Here is a 20,045-nt window from a genome sequence, read left to right as displayed (position 1 = left end):
ATTTTTCTCTCAGGTGCGTTTACTTTTGAATATGATTTACATTTAGGAAAACACTATGTTTTGTTAAAAACTTAAAACTTGGTCCATATGATAAGTTACACATGTGAACCTGCTCTTTTGTTTATTAAAAAAAACAAACTTCAAACTTAAATTAACGAAAAAAAAAAAAAGATTTGATACATTAGTTAATACATTTCTCAGCAATATAAGAAAAATGCCCTCAGCAAATGTATCAAATTGTAAATCTTGCTGTGCGGTATAATCCAGACTTCTGTAAAGCACACTTACTTTATGTATAAGATTAATAATACTGCAAAATTAAAAATGGGTAAATGTGACAGCAATGTAAATAAACACCACAACACAAAGTTTTCCCTTTTTATTTGAAAAGAAATGTTTTCCAGTTTTTATTTTACTGCAATTCCATTTACACGTCTCTTCAATAAACATCTTGAAAATAATTTTATGGTTTCTTTTATCTATACCAAAAATCTTAAAGCAAAAGAACTATTTGCCTAATCAATAACCAATATTATATTCATTGCCATGACAGATGAAACGCTGGATACATGGCCATTTCAAACAAAAACAAGACACAAAGGAAAGTATTAATAAAACTTTATTCCCCTATATTTAAACAAGTTTTAAGCGGTTTCTTTAATTCTAGACAAACATACCACCCCCCCCCCCCCCCATATAGTCACTTTATGTCAGAGTCACATGAAAATGCTTGACAATTAAGTAACGCTATAGCTACTGCCAGATGGGGCTGATTCTTGGCTTCTGTATAAATGCAGGTTTAGAATCAACCAATCCGCTGGCCTCTGTTCACTACGTCTGTACCGAGAGGCACTGTGTTTTGACCTGGGGCAAGGAGTAGATTTTGGTGTGAAAAAGCAAACCCACACATTTCCGCTACAAAATCTGCTGTGTGTGACTGCACCCAGGCCAACAAACTGTGCCTCTTGGTACAGAAAGAGGAGGGACCAGAGGCCAGCGGAATCAGCCCCATCTGGCAGTAGCCTAAGGGCTTTAATTTAAGCAGAAGAAGAAAAAAAAAAAAAAAAGTACAAACTCTATGTAAATAGATTTATCTTTTTGGGACACAGTCACTATACTGTGAAGTTGCTATATACCATCACCTTCCTCCTACACTTGAAATTCAGTTGCAATGTTGCCTGAATTTACAGGTGGAGCTGGCTTTCTGATGCATATGGTGCACACTGTATTATCCTGTTTTCACTAGTATTTATTGGTGTGCCATATATATCAAAAAATTCTGCTTTAGGTGCAACACACAGTATTGTTACCCATCAAGATCTAGAAAAAAAAAAAAAAAGTCTGCAAAATGAGCAGAGCCAGAATATTACCAGATCCACCCATATTCTTTACCCCATTTACAGTATAGTGCATTTCAATTGACATAATTGTCATTTTTTGTCTACAAAGAACACACAAAAATGAGATATCAAATTAAGCCAAAGGAAACCAAATTCATAGTCAAATTATTAAAAAACCAAAACAAAAAAAAGAATTCACAAAAATTCCAGAATCTCAGGGCGGCATTTAAAAGATACCCTCTGTTGCACGTTACTATTCATCAAAGTAATTGTAGAACTGTATAACTGCTTACATAAAAACATCTGAAAGCTGTAAGCATTCAATACAACTGCCCAAATTTGCTCTAGAACTCTAAATACAACAAAAGCATTCAGTAGCTTTGTGCTACTGCTTGGGTTCCAATGAATTTGCGGTCTAGACTAGAAGAATGGGTATTAACCAGCTTTCAATTACTGTTCCCCAGAAAGCTATGGGCCTCATAGTGGAAACAATTCAATAAAAAACACAAATAACAGGATTTTGTTGATGATATGAAAGAGGCATTATTCATGTTACAAGGGCGGCTCCCCCAGAGCCAGCACAGTTTGGGCTTCTCTGTTCACTGTGCCTTTTATTAATGTCCTGGATGCCATTCTGATTCATCATTGATTGTTTTAGATTATACAAAAGTAAAAGCGAATGTAGTATAACTTCCACATGCCCGGTAAAGACCAAAGACAATTATTCTTTGTACAGCTTGAAATTCTTACAAATAAAAACAGCTAGAGCGAACAAATTTTTACTTTATTGTTTAAATTTCAATATATCATGCTTTATCCTTGTAATTTCTTTTTATTACAATTGACAGGCATATGAATTGTTTACTTCAAGAACCCACTAAATTCACTTATCCTGTTATTCCTGTCTGGGCATTATGGAAAAAATGCAATGTGTTTATTATTTTAATTATTAGGAAAAAAAAAGAAAATACCAATAAACTGACAAGTATGCATGTGCCAATGACCAAATTAGAGGGCTCTTTGGTGCTGTCCAAATTGTTTGGAAAAAAAAAGAAACCCAAAATAAAAAAATAAAGAAAAGAAAAAATGCTGCTTTTTTTTCAGATACAGCATCTGTCTGGCTTCACATTACAAATCTATAACAGCTGTTCTTAATAAGCCAATATATATATATATATATATATATATATATATATATATATATACATATATATATATATATATTGTATCAGACATTGCCTGAAAAATGTGTACAATAACTTGACCAAAGATGGTTCTGTACCCTCATGTTGGTGTAGAAACATGAGTTCACCTAAAGGCAAATGCTGGCCATCTCCAGGACAGGTTCCTGTGAGATAAGTTTGTTTAAACGGTCTTCTTGTTTGGTCTCTTGCCTTTCTTCAGTGTAAGCTTGTTCCTAATGTAGCCGCGCTTCCTCTTAGATGTCTAGACATAAAAAACACAATGTTTAATACATAAAAGCAAACGATCTGTATTCAGTTCAACAACTCTTGTAGTAAACAGATTCTCTGCCCCTCCGCTATAAGGCCTTAGACCGTAGAAATATTTGCCTTGTTAGAATGCTAATATTAGACTTTTGGATCAATTAAGAATTCAGCAACCCATGGGTTAACTGGGAAGTACATAGACTGTTAGGGTCGCTGACTAGCGACTAGAAATATATAACTCCTAATATCTCTTAAACCAATAGAAACAGAAAATGAATGTAAATTACAAAAGTGGTCAGAGAACCACTCTGAATAAGTCAATTTTGGGTGGGTTTAGATCCCCTTTATGTCACCTATCAGTATACCTTCAATTTGATGATATTAAGCAGGTTAAGGTTTGAGCAATGCTACTCATTCATTCCACCCCTGACAGTCCAACTTTGCCCAGTGCAGCCCATCTTAGTGTGACATAGAATCTGTGAGCTAGAGAAACTTTTTCCCACTCAGGTAACAATATAGGAAATAGAACCCAGACACCCCCTGACATAAGCTGATCCTCAAAAATCATTAGAGATGCACCAAATCCATAATTTTGGATTGGGCTAAATGCTACATACATACATCCATACATATGCCAGATCTGCCCAAATACAGAACCAAATCAAAAGTATAATAGAAATTCAGTTGCACGATTTCCGTTGACCACTAAATCCTGAATTTGTTGCATGATGGCTAATTGTTCCTGGGCCATCTTATTATAACCATCTGTGTATTTATTAGTTGAAGGTGGTCATAATGTAACCACTGACCCATAATTTCTACTTCTTACACGACACTGAGACATGAGAAGTCTGAATGCATGGCTGGACCGTTCAGGAAATAATCTGTGTTGGGGTAAGCTACTGCTTTAACCCTACTGTTTGCTGCTCAAATGTTACTTGAACCACAATATGGCAATTTATAATCATACCAATCTCTAGGCAGGTTTTTATTATAATTTATTTCCCATTGGCTGAAAGCATGAGTTTAATAAGTACAAAAACCTACCTTTTTTGATAAATATTTCTGTTTTGGTACAATATTGGTTACTCTAGGTTTATGATCAAGTGCCTCTCTGTTCTCTAGCTGTTTAACTTTGTATATTCTAACAAGCCAGTGTTCTGATGTAAATGCTTCTTCCAAATGCTTGAATTTGATATCCTTATTCCCAATTTCAGCATTACGTGTCCGATCAAAACCAGGTGGTGTTCGGAAATCAAGCTGGAAAAAAAATTAATAGAGAGTAAATGTCAAGTGAAACAACTATACTGCTCATATAGAGTAGAAGCCAACCAACTGATCTGAAACATAGACCTGTACAATGTTACTTGGCGATCCCACATCATTACTACAGAAGGTTGTGCTAATAAGTCAGTTGTGTGACTAAGGGTAGAAAAATACATTAAGCAAAAATGAGGAGAGTAAAATAAAAAAAATAAATGATTTCCCAGGATTCTCTCTTTATTAATTATGTTAATTATTTGCTTAAATGTAAATAAATCAGTTAATATTGACTCAATAAACCACTGAACTACAAAAAAAACCGAAGCAGGAATGGTTAGCAGATCAATTCATACTGGAGGGACTGAGAATGGAGAAGTTCCATTTATATCAATATGCTACAACCTGTGCCAGCGTGCAGATATAACAAGTGATGGCAGCAGATTTCGGAACTCATGAATATTAAGATCAATAGGAATGGGACATATCTTGATATAATTCCACTTTGACATAAGTTTATAGTATTTGCAAAAGAATGTACAACAAATCACAACCTTCGTTGTTGTGTAAGTCCCCTATCAGGTTTACATAGGGCAAAATAAGCTGCCAATCCAGAAGCCTATTGCTTGTGTATGGGGGTCAAAAATACTGCCTCCCTGACCTGTCTGGTCCAATGACTACAAATGTATATTTGCACACCTCACAAGAACAATCACAAGAACAAATCAGTCTATGGCTTAAATAAAAGGCAGAGCACTGACAAATAAAGGCATGTTTCAAGTTCCTGTTGGCTGAGGACTGCATCAGGCTGCTCACGTTATGTCATATTATGATTGGTAATGGGTCTCCACAGGCTCGTATTATGATATGATCATTGTCCTGAATTGGCCCAATTCGGTAAGCTATTTGGACAAAAAAAAAACGATCTTTTTGAAGGCCTCACACCAAACAAATTGATTTTTATGTGTATGATCATCTCAAGTGCACTTTACTAAAACATTCTTAGAAGTATCAGGGGAAAGGTAGTTATTATGCTGATCTTTACAGAGTGACTTTATCATTCACATTAGTTCTGGTGTAAGAGCAAGAAGTAAGAGAAAAATAGTGTTTGTCTGTACAAGTGCTTTATACCACTGCATTTCACTAGTACTGTTACTTAAAGAGTAAATGATTTGGTTAATGTTCAATGCATTTATATACATAAAAGCTTAGTGGCAGTAACACTGTGCATGCAAATGAGTACAATATGCTGTTATAAATAAAAGGCACGTATTGAAAGTAACAGAATACATAAAAAATGTTTGCAATGTACCTGCATTTCACCAAATCGGTAATACGACATCTTATACATGAGACAATTGAGCAAGGTTGGAGATCCAGCTTTGTCTACACGAAACTCTCCTTGTGGTGTGAAGTAGTCACTTTCCTATAGGGGAAAAAAGGGAAAAACTGTATTGGAACTCCATGTTAAAAAATAAATAAAATTTAGAAAAGAAGATTTGGATAATTACCCTGATATCTTTTGGGTGTTCCCCTTCTGCTATCCGAACCATCCAAAGGAATTTGTTGATGTCATCGCCGGAATATCCAATTACACCTCCAAATATTATAAGTACATAATCTACATCCAAGCTTTTCATAATTTCATAGGCAGCAGTTTCATTCGAAGACATTGCTTTTCCAACCTATAAAATAACGGAAAATTGGTAATCCTGTGGCTGCAAATAATATGCAGTTTTCTTTCCGACTGGTTAAAATAATGCCAAGAGCCATAGCACACTTATAGGGGAATGTAATAAAAGTTTGCTATAAGGCTATAGCCCCTCTAGGCAGCATGGCCTTATTAACTGCTATAGGTTACTGCACCTGAGCAAACTTTGTGACTTTTATTATATTTGAACTGTATTTGTAGGTGTTGGCAGTGTACTATAGCTCTGAAGGCAGAGGTATTTATTCTTACCAAAGCTATGTGACTATTGTTCCATGTATTGTTGTCAACTAAAGTGGTTCGATTAGCCATTCCTGCAATTTGGTAGCCATAATCCCACCAGGACATAACACGGGCATGTTCGTCAGTATTTTGCCTTAGCCAATAGTATGCTTCTCTGAAGTCATCCAAGATGTTCCGCGTTCTGAAATAATACTGATGATGTCAAACACAGCAGTGATATTATTTTATTCCTGAACAGATTCATAAATGGAGTAGGAGCCCAGTACTTAAGGGATCGTCCCTCAGCTCATTAATTAAAGGAATTCCACAAAACGCACAAGCAGAAGGGAACTATAGGTACTGATTTGCTCAAACATATCTCCTTTATTTCTGACAATGTCCATTTCCCCAATATTATATATTTTATATAATATATATATATAAACATATATATAGGGAAAACAATGAAAACCGCACTCGCAGGACTTATGAAGAACAAAAAATTTTTATTTTGTTGCCAAAAAGTGAACTAACGTTTCGGCTGTAACACCAGCCTTTGTCCTGCGAGTGCGGTTTTCGTTGTTTTCCCTGTGTACCTCTGTTTGAACCCTGCACCCAGGCATTTTCAACACTTTTCTCGTGAGTGCCGGCGGTCTCTCCAGTTGTTTTAAACATATATATATACATATATACATATATATATATATATATATATATACATATATATATATATACATATATATACATATATATATATATATATATATATATATTCATCAACAAATAAGCGCACTCCAGGGTCTTAGCTTAAAAACTTGATTTTTATTCCATGGTTGCCATCTGATCAACGTTTCGGCTCCGGCCTAGAGCCTTTCTCAAGATCCATGCGGCCATAATAAAACATCCTTATAAATACATCATAACTAAAAGGTGTATCCCAACCACTCCCACACTCACCTCGAGGGCCTTTTGTAGCACAGTGTTCGTGATCAGAAGACAATCAAACCCGTAGCCAAACATTTTTTGGAGATGGGGCACAGATTGCCAACTTTTAAATATATCGGGATTGATCATGTCCCAGCCCCAAGACGTGGGGGGGATAGAGCCCGTATATTGTTGCAACGGGAAACATATTGGATCAAGAAGTTAGGCACTCTGGCCCCAAGGGGATTGAATGAGCAATGCCAATTCAGTTGTTTTCTTAACACTAGATAGAGCTATCAACTGGGATATTATTACCTTGTGTTTGTTACTTTTGGGTGATTTTTGTACTTCCCCTTGAAATGGGGGAGGTGAGTGTGGGAGTGGTTGGGATACACCTTTTAGTTATGATGTATTTATAAGGATGTTTTATTATGGCCGCATGGATCTTGAGAAAGGCTCTAGGCCGGAGCCGAAACGTTGATCAGATGGCAACCATGGAATAAAAATCAAGTTTTTAAGCTAAGACCCTGGAGTGCGCTTATTTGTTGATGAATATGTGAGATTTCCCAAGCTGCACCCGGGCATAATCGTATAGTGTTTCAAGGTGAAATTTGGAGTGCGGATCGTTTTGTGAATATTATATATATATATAAACATATATATATATATATATATATATATATATAAACATATATATATATATATATATATATATATATATATATATATAAACATATATATATATATATATATATATATATATAAACATATATATATATATATATATATATATATAAACATATATATATATATATATATATATAAACATATATATATATATATATATATATATAAACATATATATATATATATATATATATATAAACATATATATATATATATATATCTATATATACACATATACATACATACATACACACACACAAAAGAAATAACATATAAATCTTACCCATCATGATTGTATGACGCCAATACCACACTGGGGCTGGAGTAAGCATTGCTAGTTACCCATGTACAGTGTACAGCAAACATCATTAACAGCATTAGCATCAGCATGGTGACAATACTTTTTATGTTAGGGCCAAGACCTTCCTCTGCTTTCTCCTGCTCCGACACATGCTTTCTCACTTTGCCTGCCTGAAAGGAACAACAAATAAAATATACATGTGAAACAATATTATAATGCCACATGGATGCTTTCTTTCTGTAACCTTGAAATCTACAAATTTGTAGATAGCCGGTTGCTATAATTTGCCTACTTAATATACAATACTACTATACCATCCCCCCTTATAGTACCACACTCACTTTCTGCCAGGTATTGTCTCTTGACAGATATACATTACATTATGAATTAAATGTCACCCTATTTATAGTGTTACAATCTTTAGAAATGCAACTGTGGCCTGCGGTTCAAGTTGGAGGTAGATCAAGGGTAAATTGCACAGCTAATTTATACTTGCAAGCTAAATTATTAATTTCTCTTACCAGAATAAGTAGAAGAATTACACTTTAAAAGGACAAGTAAAGAGTGACTATAACAAAAATATTACAAACTTTTTAAAAAGTTGCCTATAGGTTTAATTTCTGCAATCTTCTGGACACGACTCCTCACTGACCTTAGCCACCCTACCAGGACTGTAATAGTATAACATTAAGAATAGAAACTCTTTTATTGGCATACTGTGCACGTTATGCTGCCAATGGTTCTATGACATGCTCTCACTGAAAGGGTACCTAGACCCAAAAACTTTTCTGCATAAAGAAAAATGCATTCTAAGCAACAAACCATTAAACCATTATCCATATATATTTTAATGGTTTGGAAATATAACTGCCAATGAAAACTTTGTCTGTCTGGCTGTGTATATTCTCTGCAGTCTTGGTTCAATGGCATTTGAGAAGACAGAGAACTGCTGTATCCAGATTTGGCTGTATCAAGGTATGGCTTAGTATTTCTTTTAATTGCAGTTACAAATACAATTTAAAACACCACAATCAGTCAAATTTTTAAAGGAAGGAGGGAGAACTTAAGCAATGAAGAGAACTAACTGCTAAGGGTATGTTTATTTATTTTAAAAATATTTAATTATTTTTACATGTTTCAAATCACAATAAAAATGTAATTAAGGTATATTGTAAAATTGTTGTAGATTGCATTTTCTTTCATTACGCAAAAACATTTTTCAGTGGAAAATGCCACCTAGTAAAGCAGATATGAATTGTAGATAAAAATCACACACCAAAGCCACAGGTAGGGTGCCCAAGATGCCACATAACAATGAGAGAATAAGGAAATGTTGGTGTCCTACTGGCACTGGCCATTATAAGATAGCTAAGAGACTAAACATTCATTCCTGGACATGTCCTGAAGACATGAAGAACATCCCTATTCTCACCCGTACAGTGAAAGTGTAAAACAAGTTCTGTAAATTATTGATACTGAATCATAATATCATAAATACGAATGGGTAACATTATACCAGTCATCTATTGCTTTTGTTGCTGGGGCCCTTCTTGCACACTCCACCGCAGATAGGCTAAATTGAAGGTGTTGCTAATAAGTAGCATGTCTGAGCTGCAAGTACATGTATAGGACCCGTTATCCAGAATGCTTGGGACCAAGAGTATTACGGATAAGGGGTCTTTCCGTAATTTGGATCTCCATACCTTAAGTCTACTAAAAAATCAATAAAACATTAAACCCAATAGGATTGTTTTGCATCCAATAAGGATTATTTATATCTTAGATTGGATCAATTACAAGGTACTGGTAGCATTATTACAGAGAAAAAGAAAATCAGTTGTAAAATTCTGAATTATTTTATTAAAATGGAGTCTATGGGAGATGGGCTTTCTGTAATTCCGAGCTTTCTGGATAACGGGTTTCCGGATAAGGGATCACATACCTGTATCTAAAAACAGTTATAAGAAAGATATATTCTACTGGGAGGAAAAAAAGATCTCAATATTCAACAATAAAATATCAATATTCTAAATGCAACTGCTTTTTTTTTGCATTTCACACTTTACCCCCCTATGGACAATAAGCCCTCCTGTATATAAGACAAAGTGAGCATATACTCTGTATAAGCTCTATAATTTTGCTTTTTCTTCCTTTATTCAGCTAATCAACCCTATTCTGTTAAAGTCTAAATGTAGCTCCAACGGTACAAAATTTCAAGGTAGAAACATTACAAAGAGGTTTGGCACCAAAGTTCCAGGTTGGTTTTGCACAAATGACAAAGCACTTTAATTTTAAATTAAATATTCAACAGCATGCTCTCACATGGATAAAACAAAAACAGCCAGTGATTCCCACGTGGCCTCTTGGCAGTCTGGCGCTCATAATGTAGCACTTACCTAGCAGCAGGCAATCTAGCGTTTATCCTGCTGAGTGGCAACCAGCATGAAAAATAACCTGGCATTCAACGCAATCATTGCATAATCAAACTTTTATCCCCCGCATGCACTGCACTGCCAAGGAGTGTAATTAACAAAGTTTGAGGGGGAAAATGGATTGTCATTTTGAGCACTTTGTTTCTCATTGCACATGCAGAAAACAATACAGAGGTTAAACACAATTTGCCACATTAATACTATAGTACAATTCTACTCATACAAGACAAAATTGTAAAACCCTCACAGCAATTAATGTTTTATGGTAGTGTCTGCAGCATTATTATTCTGATTATCTCTTCCCATTTATATTATCAAGAATTGGTATGAGCCTGGCATGGAGCATGTATGTTATAAAGCTCCAGATCAATAAAATGCAAATAATATATCATCCTCAAGTTCACAGCAATTAAATTGGAATTACCCCCCCCCCCCCCCCCCAGGAGACACAACATATACAAATACATAATCTCTTTATAGCATCTAGATGATGCATATAATTTTTAGCTTCATTTCATTTAAAATTATAATGAAGTTTCTCCCAGCCAGGTAGGCCACTGGATATGACGGCAAGTCCTACTCTTGTTCCTCCAACATAGCCAGCAGTTTCTTATAACAATATTGTAAAATGTAGGTTTAAACATTAGCACTCCCTGCTAATCACTAGCAATTTAAGCTTTTAGCTTGGTGGGTGCCCTAATTCCTTGCAAAAGCAATAAACAGGCAAGCATGGATATGATAACATAACTTCAGCTCATAAATGTATGAAAATATCTGTAGTAAATGCAGAAAATATGTTTAATTACCTTATCATAGAGTGTACCAGAATTTCGTTCTTCATCACTGCTGTCTTCCACTGGGGGGTTTTCCCGCTTCATATCATCCCCCAGATAATGCTCAAAAACATTGGAGAAGGCAATGGCAGACAGCATGCAAACCACAGGAGTCAAGGTCAGCATCAAACGAACCATCACGCCAGCAAAGTACACTGCGCTAATTGCATACAGAGCAACTGCAGAGACAAATGGCAGTTCATAGTTTAACAAGGAAAAAAAAGCAGTTATCATAAGAAACAGAATGCAGCTAAAAATACACGACACCAAGAGAAAATTAAAAGCACTAAAAGTTCATTGCCTAAGAGATATTCACTTAAGGGTAAGGGCCCCATGAGGCGGATTGTCAGCCTGCGTATAAGTGCTGACAATCCAGCGCATGGGGCCTTACCCTTAAAGTAAAGTAATCAAATGAGGACACTAACTAGATAAGGAGGGCTGAAATCGCCACCAGGTCAGCACCTGCCCCACTGCCATTTTAAATTTAATAAATCTGCGTGTGAGGACATCACTAGGAGGAGGTATGTAAAGAGCCTAACTTGGGCACTATCTTTGCTACTCTTTGTGGGGGCAGTAGGAAATGTTATAGTTGGATCTGCTCCCCTTCAGATATTTCTAATTGCATAGCTTTAATAGCTAGTATAAATAAATCTAAAGCAACTGGACTTCATAGCTTTAAATAACAAGTGCACTGGCAATCAGATCAGTAAAGTACATTGAAAAAAAGACTGTGAAAAAACAGGCACAACAGAACACAGAAGAGCTTATGTAAGGCATGTTGTTTAGAGAAAAGAAACAAAAAATGCAGAAGAGGAAAGATGATTATGCCACATGTGGAGTGCATATACAAGGGAATAAGACTTAAATAGGCAAGGGCACATAGAGCCGACTGACAGGCCCAGCTAGTGTCGGCCCATGTGGAGCAAAGTCATGCATTTTCTGGCCAATCTCCACTCCCTGTAGCACTGCACAGACAGACAACTGTTAATGGAGCTACAGGGGTTAGCGCATTAAAGTGGATCTGCTTACCTCTGCCCATGCACAAAATGCAGGCAGAGGAAAGCAGACAATCCGAGTGAGAAAACAGGCCATTTTACTTTAACCCTTTTACTGACAGCTGTTTTGGTCAAAGCGGAACTTGTATTGCCAGACAGTTTTTGAACATTTTGCACTGTTTCACTTTAGGGGCCTTTCCTCGGGGGGACTTTTAGTTTACCCAGGAAAACAATATATCGTTTTTTTCAGAACAACCTAAGCTTTCAAAATATGGTAAGAATTTTTGTGTAATTCCAATTCTGTAACAAGATATAGGCTTCTAAATGTCTAAAAATGCAAAAAAAAAAAATCAAATTTTCCATAATATAATCACACATACTAGAAACAAAAATTATTTTATGCACGAATATACAACTGATTTGGAAAGTCCCATGTCTCCTGAACGTGCCAATACCAAATATATATAGTTTTATGGAGATTTCTCACTTGTATAGGTCAAAAACTCCCAGCAGTACACTACCAAATTTCCAAAGCACTGCTCCAGAAAGCTGCATACTTTAGATTTCAAGGCCAAAAATTCCACTAACAGAAGGTTTATCCCAGGTACATTTTTGGAAAGAACAGATTCTGGGGAATACAGAATAGGTAGAACTGTCTGTCTACTCCAAACTATTAAGTCGCAATGCTTTCCTAAAGTTATTGGTTTTTATCAAAATTTGTGATTTTTTTTTAAAATCGCTTCAAAGCTTCCAGTCTATAGTATCTTATCTTCTACAGGTCATAAAGTAACCAAATAAAACACCCTAAATATGAATGCCAGGGGTCCACTGAACAGTTTGATGCCCAATATGTATAGGTTTACTTAAGTATGTGGCATATAGGGGCCCCAATGTGAACATACCCCCATATGTACTGTCATTTCTGTCATTTCAGCTCCTGCAAAATCAACACATTTACATCATTATATGTGGGATAAAGCTAGTAAAAAGTACGCTCACCCCAGAAAGTCACATATTTTTGTAAAGTACACATTCCCCCGAATCTAAAATGGGTACCCATGTCTTTCTACTCCAAAGTACCAAGCCGCACAGCTTTTCTAAAGTTAGCAATTTTGATGACATTGCCAAAAATCCCCTCAAAGCTTCCACTTTGCAGCATCTTATCTCCCACATAGCATTAGGTACCAAGATAAAACACCCTAAATATGAACGTCAGGGGTCCACTGAACAGTATGATGCAAAATATGTATAGGTTTACCTAAGTATGTGGCATGTAGGGGCCCCAATGGGAACGAGCGATCGTCTCGCAGGACCCTCATGACAGCCCCCCTGGTACATTGCCCAGGGGGGCTGTCATGTATAGAAGCGCTTAAATGCCAACGACGTATGGGACACGTCGTTGGCATTTAAGCCCTTTTACTGCCACAACGTATCCAATACGTCGTTGGCAGTAAAAGAGTTAAAGAAGTAAACAGACATGATATGCTGCTCTTTTTTAAAGGCAACTGTTGAATTGCATTTATTTTGTTTGTTATTTCCCTACAGATTACATATATTTTAAGGGAAGAGAAATCCACCAATCCACCATCAGTTTGCTCTTATGAGCACTTCTGCAATTTAGCCATTATTAAGAGAACTAAACCCCAAAAATGAATATGCTAGAAGTATCTTATGTACTGAACTTATTGAAGCACAGCCTAAAGGTTCAGCATCTTTATAGCCGTAATTATCCAAGTCTTAGGGGTTGTAGCAAATTACCAATGAGAAAATGAGGTTTGTCTGTCAGAGTCTGATGCTACAAGGCTGATTATCAATTTCTCCGGCTAATTGCACTGGTTTCAAAGCTGCCATGTACTGCACATTCCAATATCTTGAAAGCAAAAAGTTGCATTATTAATGATTAAGAGCATTTAACCACTAAAAGGTCTTCATCAGGGGAAAAAAAGATCTTTTTGCCCCAACATATACCTTTTAGTGGTTAAAGCATCAGTAATAGGCTGTGGTGGGATAGGTTAGGGTATTTAAATTAGAAAACAAAAACACACACAGAGGCCAGCCCTTCTTTGCTACAGATACTCCATACAAGTATAAGAAGGTGTCCATATGAACAGATTTCTCTGCAGCACCTCCATCCCCAAAAAGGAAATACAGGGGGTACAGATCAGTGTCTCATGCATACACACAGGGAACTAGAAGACAGGGTGCCACAAATGTTTGAAGAACACCATGAATCTACATTCACTGCTGAAAATTGGTGTCGTTTAAAAATAATATATATAAGGTTTATTTCGGCCAAAACATTCCTCCTGGCATATTTACTTTTATACCCAATACCTGAATGTCTGAGGTGAAAGGCATTCTAGAGAGTCTGGAAAATCAACAGAGACATAACTATTAGAGGAAGTCTATTATGATGGGAATGCCTCAGGCAAAGCAAATAAAGCCAGCTCTCACTTATGTATGTATGCTAATATGCAGAGAAGCAATATTTAAAACGCCACCAAGTTATTCTTCATTCTGTATTTAAGGAAATAATCAAAACAGGTAAAACCCCCAACACACATATACATTAGGCTATACAGGTGTGGGTACATTTAAATATTTTTTTTTTTTATATTCCTTCCTGCTTACCAAAAACTCTTTCATCGTTGATATTTTTTATACAGAACCAGAGCCCTGCAGGAAATGTACATACTAATATATGCAGATCAAAAAAGAAGGACACCCATGTTGTTGGTTGATGTTCAGACACAGATGCAATAATAGGGATATGGATTTTTGCATACCTGTTAGAAAAAAAAAAAAAAAAGTACAAAATTAAAAGGGTCATTGCTAAAAATGCCCAAATTTACAGTTCTTAAGGAACACATTACTATAAAACAATCCATCATTGCATTGTTAGGGCCAGATTTGTCCACTGGACGCCCAGAGGTCACCCCCTCACTCCTGAGAACTGGGGACAGGACTTGCAGAAATCTCCAGCGCTCCGTAACAACTGAGGCTGGGTGGCATGCCACCCTGAAATATGTGCCGCCAGAGAAGGATTTGGTGGATTGTTCCAAATATAGATCAACATTAAGTGAGAAAAGGAACAAGAACAATATAGGTCCATGAATGAAAAGGCTACTGTTTTCCTTGTGCTCCAGACTGTATGGATTTCTATAAAGCTCTCGATTATAAAATCTGGGAAAAAATCACTGTGTTTCTGAAATGTATGTATGTATGTATAACTTTATTTATAAAGCGCCACAAGGGTACGCAGTGCTGTACAATCTACATCTAAATTTGGGCCTCTAGAAATCTATGTATCCTTTCACACTTGGGTGTTAGGGTACAATAAAGTAAACTGGTATTTTTGCTACCTAACATTACAAAATAAAAAATATGCAGGAGCAAAACTGTGCTAAATTGCTAGTCTATAATGTATCGTTTAGAGCAGCCTTAACTTTATTGAGCAGAGAAAACTGCTATCCCTTTATCTTGTTATCTCTTCACTTTCTGAGGCTGGGAGTTTGCCAGAAACTATGCAGCACTGAATTAGGTATATTTCATCAGCATGGGATACGCAGGGGAAACACTATCAGCCTATTAAACAGATACATATTGCAGCACAGAAAATATTACAATCTATTAACTAGTCCTGCAAAATATAGATTTTATAGCAATGTTTTTTTTTTAATTTGTAAAATAACAGAAATACCAGTCTTAAAATGGCACCTATTACCCCAAATTGTTTCCCCTATCTGAGTTGCAGGCTGACAAAATTGGATGCCCACTTTAAACAGGAGCACAAACAAAAGCACAGCATACAAAAAGCTTCAATGGATCTTTACGATCATGGAAAGGTTTGTAAGTCAGATTTACCTAAAGGAACAGTTCAGTGAAAAAATTAAACTGGGTAAAATGGATAGACTGCACAAAATAAAAATATATTTCTAATATAGTTAGTTGGGCAAAAATCTAATCAATAAAAGCTGGTGTGGGCACATATCTAAAATAATAGCCAGAACAAAAACCAAGGGAGGTGACAGACAAATCTTCGTTGTCGCAGGTGACTAATCTCCCCGCAATGCCATCGCACCAGCAAGAATGTAAATCGCCGGTGGGATGGCATACGCGGTGCTACGATTTACCGAAGTCGCCCGACGTTTCCCCTCAAGGCAACTTCGGGCGATTTCCCACCGGCGATTTACAGGCGGGTTAGGGTTGAAATTTGGGTGACTATTGCGGGTTGGGTGCAGGTTCAGGCTGAGGAACTACACTCTTGCTCTGCTCCCAAAGTTTACTTGTCTTAGAACCTAAGGTGTGTACAGAAGGCATTTACAAAGCAGAAATATGCGGCTACTGGTTGGATGTTGATCCTACAATGCCAACATTTTGTGGGTTATGGTTGGGTGCAGGTTGAGTTTTTGAGTAGCAAACATGCTAAATTATTGTAAAGATAAAGTTAGCAAATACCCTGTGTCCCAAAGTGAGTAAAATCTTCCACTCCACGGAGCAATGTAGCCTGCAAAAAATGCAAAGAAATGACATTCACCCTTATATACATAAAAACAGGAAATGTCATATTAATGTATAAATGTATAATAAAGGAGTAATTCATTTTTAAGTTAACTTTTAGCATGTTATAAATGTCTCAGCAATGTCTTTATTTTTTCTTCACTTTTTTGAACCTGGAATGAAGCAACCATGCAGCTACTAACATTCCCAAACTGGTGAAATGCTGACCAATAATGAGATAATTCAAAAACCAGAATAAAAAATAAAGACTAGTTACAAATTGTCTCAAATTCCCTGCCTACGTGAAATAGATAATTTAAAGGTGAACTACCCCTTAGAATTTTTACATAAATATATAAATATAGTACAGGTATGTGATCTGTATCCAATAAGCTCCACAAAATGGGAAGGCCCAGACTTCATTTTAAACAAATTAAACTTGATTAAAAATGATCTCCTTTTTATCTTTAATAAAACAGTAGCTTGAATGTGATCCTATGTAACATATAATTAATCATTATTTTAGATATTTTGCATTTGTCTAATTTTAAACAGACTTATGGTATGAAAAAAGCATCTGGATTACAGGTCACATATCCATACCAACATGTTCTGCAGTGCTATAAATAGGATAGGTGCCTTCATCAATTCATGATCAATGCAGGAGTTAAAAAGCTCAAAAGAGCTTATTAAGGGATTTTTGCTGGCTTTTCTTAAAAAACAAACTGTTAGGTTTGGAGTACGCTACCTGTTTAATTCATTCATTTCATAACTAAATGCAGAATTCAGAACACTGCAAGCCTTTTAAGGATGACAAATATACACACGAGCAAATATGCGAATATATATTATTTTTAGCGAGAATAAAATATTTACTTTTGTTTCTGTAATGTCAAAATTTCCTACAGGCTGCATGATGACATTATGTCTGGGAACAAGGAAACACCACTCAACGACAGGCAAAACACCTCTGATGTTATTAACTGAAAAGCTCTCGGCCTGACTCACACAGAATCAAGTAGACAAGGGGGGTTTTAAGCTCCTCTGCTTTCCACCAGATAGAAGCAGTGGTCAAAATTACCCATGTACCACAGAGCTACACGTTTATCCAGAGAGTTTTGGCTCAGTGTCTAGGGTTTTAGTAGAGCAAAAGATGTTTCAAAAAACACTATACCCCCAGAATGAATACTTTATATCATGTTAAGTAACCTATCAAATAATCTTACAAAACTGGAATACATTATAGAGATCACCAGACAGCAAATAATGCAGCTCTAACTGTAACAGGAGTAAAAGATAGAACTTTGTCCATTAACTGGCGGATGTGTGCCCTTGGTTTCTATGTGTGCATTGTGAATAGTATGATCCCAGGGAACAGCCTATAGTACTTAAAATGGTAATTTACCAGTTAGGATTACCCAAACTGGCTAAATGTAAAACATGATACCACATTTGTCACATTTGTAAAAAAAAAAAAAAATTGTCTATTACATAATTGTATGTAAAATGTCCAGGCTGCATTGAAAACGCTGCTGATATCTTCACATAAAATCACAAGTTTTTTTCTGGCTGGAACCCGAGCATCGATCTGCTTAGGTCTGGGTTACTGCACTGACAGAAAGAGAGAATTTAATAGATATGGGAAGACATGCAAATACCTGTATAAGTCAAATAGATGACAGTGAGGAATACGACTCCAGCAGCCAATGATACACCCAGGAAAAACAGTGTCTGGAAATCCTGCTTACTTAGTTTGTCTCTCAAGTACTGAAGGAAGGCATAGGCTTGAAGCAGGGCAAAGACCCCTAGATAGATAAGCAGGAATACATTTTGTAAGCAAGCATTAGAATATCCTGTAAATAAGATATCTTAAAGACAAAAATCTTTGTTACGAGAAGATGTTAAAGGGTGGCTAAAATAAAAAAAAAATATCAGTTTAAATACAATACAGTGTATTTGATTCAGAGGATTATATCACACAGATTATTTTGTACAGGTTTGTCATTCTTTGACCAAGAAAACTATATCTGTGCATTTATGATGTTCAACAGTGCCAAAAGTGACTGGCTACGGTCTGACTGGTGACCCAATTGTATGCAGGCCATTAGAACAATTGCTACTGCACCGACAAGTGATCAGCTTGCAATTAATCCACTAACATTACACTGAATATCATTTGAGTAAACTCCTTTGTAGCTATGAGGACTACCATGCCTTCCCTGCAGCACCCGTGCTGCAAAAAGGGCAACTAAAAGTTATAAGAAAAAAAAAAAGTCATGCCATTCATGGCTCTCTGCCCACTATCACTCCAAATAAATTATATTTTCATGCTTGACAATATCTATAAATGTGTAAGAACAGTTTAACTTGTTAACAAGTTACTGGCCCCTTACAATGGATTTCACCAAATTCTGGTTAACTGAAGTATCTAGGCAATGCCACTTTTTTGGGAACTGCACATAAGACCTGTCCTACCACTGCAGTGTCAAAACACATAACAGCAAAACTGATTGCTCAACACCACTGTATATGGCAAAACAGCACACTGACATTGCTTATTTATAGTGCAATTTATTTGGCTTTAGACTGAAAAGAGAAATAATAAAATCCACAGTGAGTGATATTGTTCCATGAAGAAAGGAACTGTGCGCAGTTATGAAACAGTTTGTGACTCTCAAACATAATAATTATTTGCCCAGCCACCAAAGTTTTTAATAACCTTACCTGCGGCTGCCATATGCTCACTTGTCCGAATTGGCTGAAATCCCACAAAAGGAATCTGCATCGAGAGTATTAAACCCACAATGTAAAAAGTGCTGTAAGCTGCAAAGGAGAAAAGAGTATAAGCATTATTCACACTTTTCTGATTTTAAGTTCCAATATGCATGTATTCTGCAGCGTTTTAATCCATTTTCATGTATTTGCTTCAGTTAAAATCAAATGCTAAATAATTTCTATCTTGATATAATCAAGAAAGAAAATGCTTACAGTAATTTAATGAATTTGCAATGTAAAACAACTCAAACATCTACATCGGAATACTTAAATCTTCAAATGTAATGCAAATCATTCACTTTAGAGAATAACAATGTATTTGGAAAAACTAAGTAAAAAAGCGCTAGAATAGTTATAGGCACTATTAGAATTTTAAACTTAGGCACACAAGCATATGGATGTCTGTAATTCAAGAGTGGCTTTTGCAACTTTTAAAATATATAAATATATTAAAATATATTAAAATCATTGAAAAACTGTAAATCAAATAATCTGAAAATGTAATTAATCATTATTAAGAGCAGTCTGTCCATTACTCCTCTGCACTGCTGGTCCTGACTACATGTATCACTGAAGCTCTCCTCCAACCAAACTTATTTCTACAATGTGTTGCACAGTTG

At 36.0% G+C, this 20,045-nt stretch overlaps 1 protein-coding gene across 1 annotated transcript in view; it reads right to left on the bottom strand.

Moving 5' to 3' along the window:
* Positions 1–364: 364 nt before the first annotated feature.
* Positions 365–20,045, bottom strand: part of stt3b (STT3B, catalytic subunit of the oligosaccharyltransferase complex) — a 57,632-nt gene continuing 37,951 nt past the window's right edge. Inside the window, exons 6-16 of the mRNA XM_031903523.1 lie at positions 19,375–19,473; positions 18,309–18,455; positions 16,609–16,657; positions 14,782–14,936; positions 11,129–11,334; positions 7,873–8,060; positions 6,009–6,180; positions 5,560–5,733; positions 5,361–5,474; positions 3,836–4,048; positions 365–2,786 (exon numbers count right to left, since the gene is read on the bottom strand). Coding sequence (XP_031759383.1) covers positions 2,706–2,786; positions 3,836–4,048; positions 5,361–5,474; positions 5,560–5,733; positions 6,009–6,180; positions 7,873–8,060; positions 11,129–11,334; positions 14,782–14,936; positions 16,609–16,657; positions 18,309–18,455; positions 19,375–19,473 — 1,598 coding nt within the window. The 3' untranslated portion in view covers positions 365–2,705. The remainder of the gene's footprint in view (positions 2,787–3,835; positions 4,049–5,360; positions 5,475–5,559; positions 5,734–6,008; positions 6,181–7,872; positions 8,061–11,128; positions 11,335–14,781; positions 14,937–16,608; positions 16,658–18,308; positions 18,456–19,374; positions 19,474–20,045) is intronic.

Source organism: Xenopus tropicalis, chromosome 6, assembly GCF_000004195.4.
Source record: "Xenopus tropicalis strain Nigerian chromosome 6, UCB_Xtro_10.0, whole genome shotgun sequence".
Taxonomy (NCBI): domain Eukaryota; kingdom Metazoa; phylum Chordata; class Amphibia; order Anura; family Pipidae; genus Xenopus; species Xenopus tropicalis.
The sequence above is the reverse complement of the archived record's forward strand: the minus strand, read 5'-3'. Positions and strand labels throughout refer to the sequence as shown.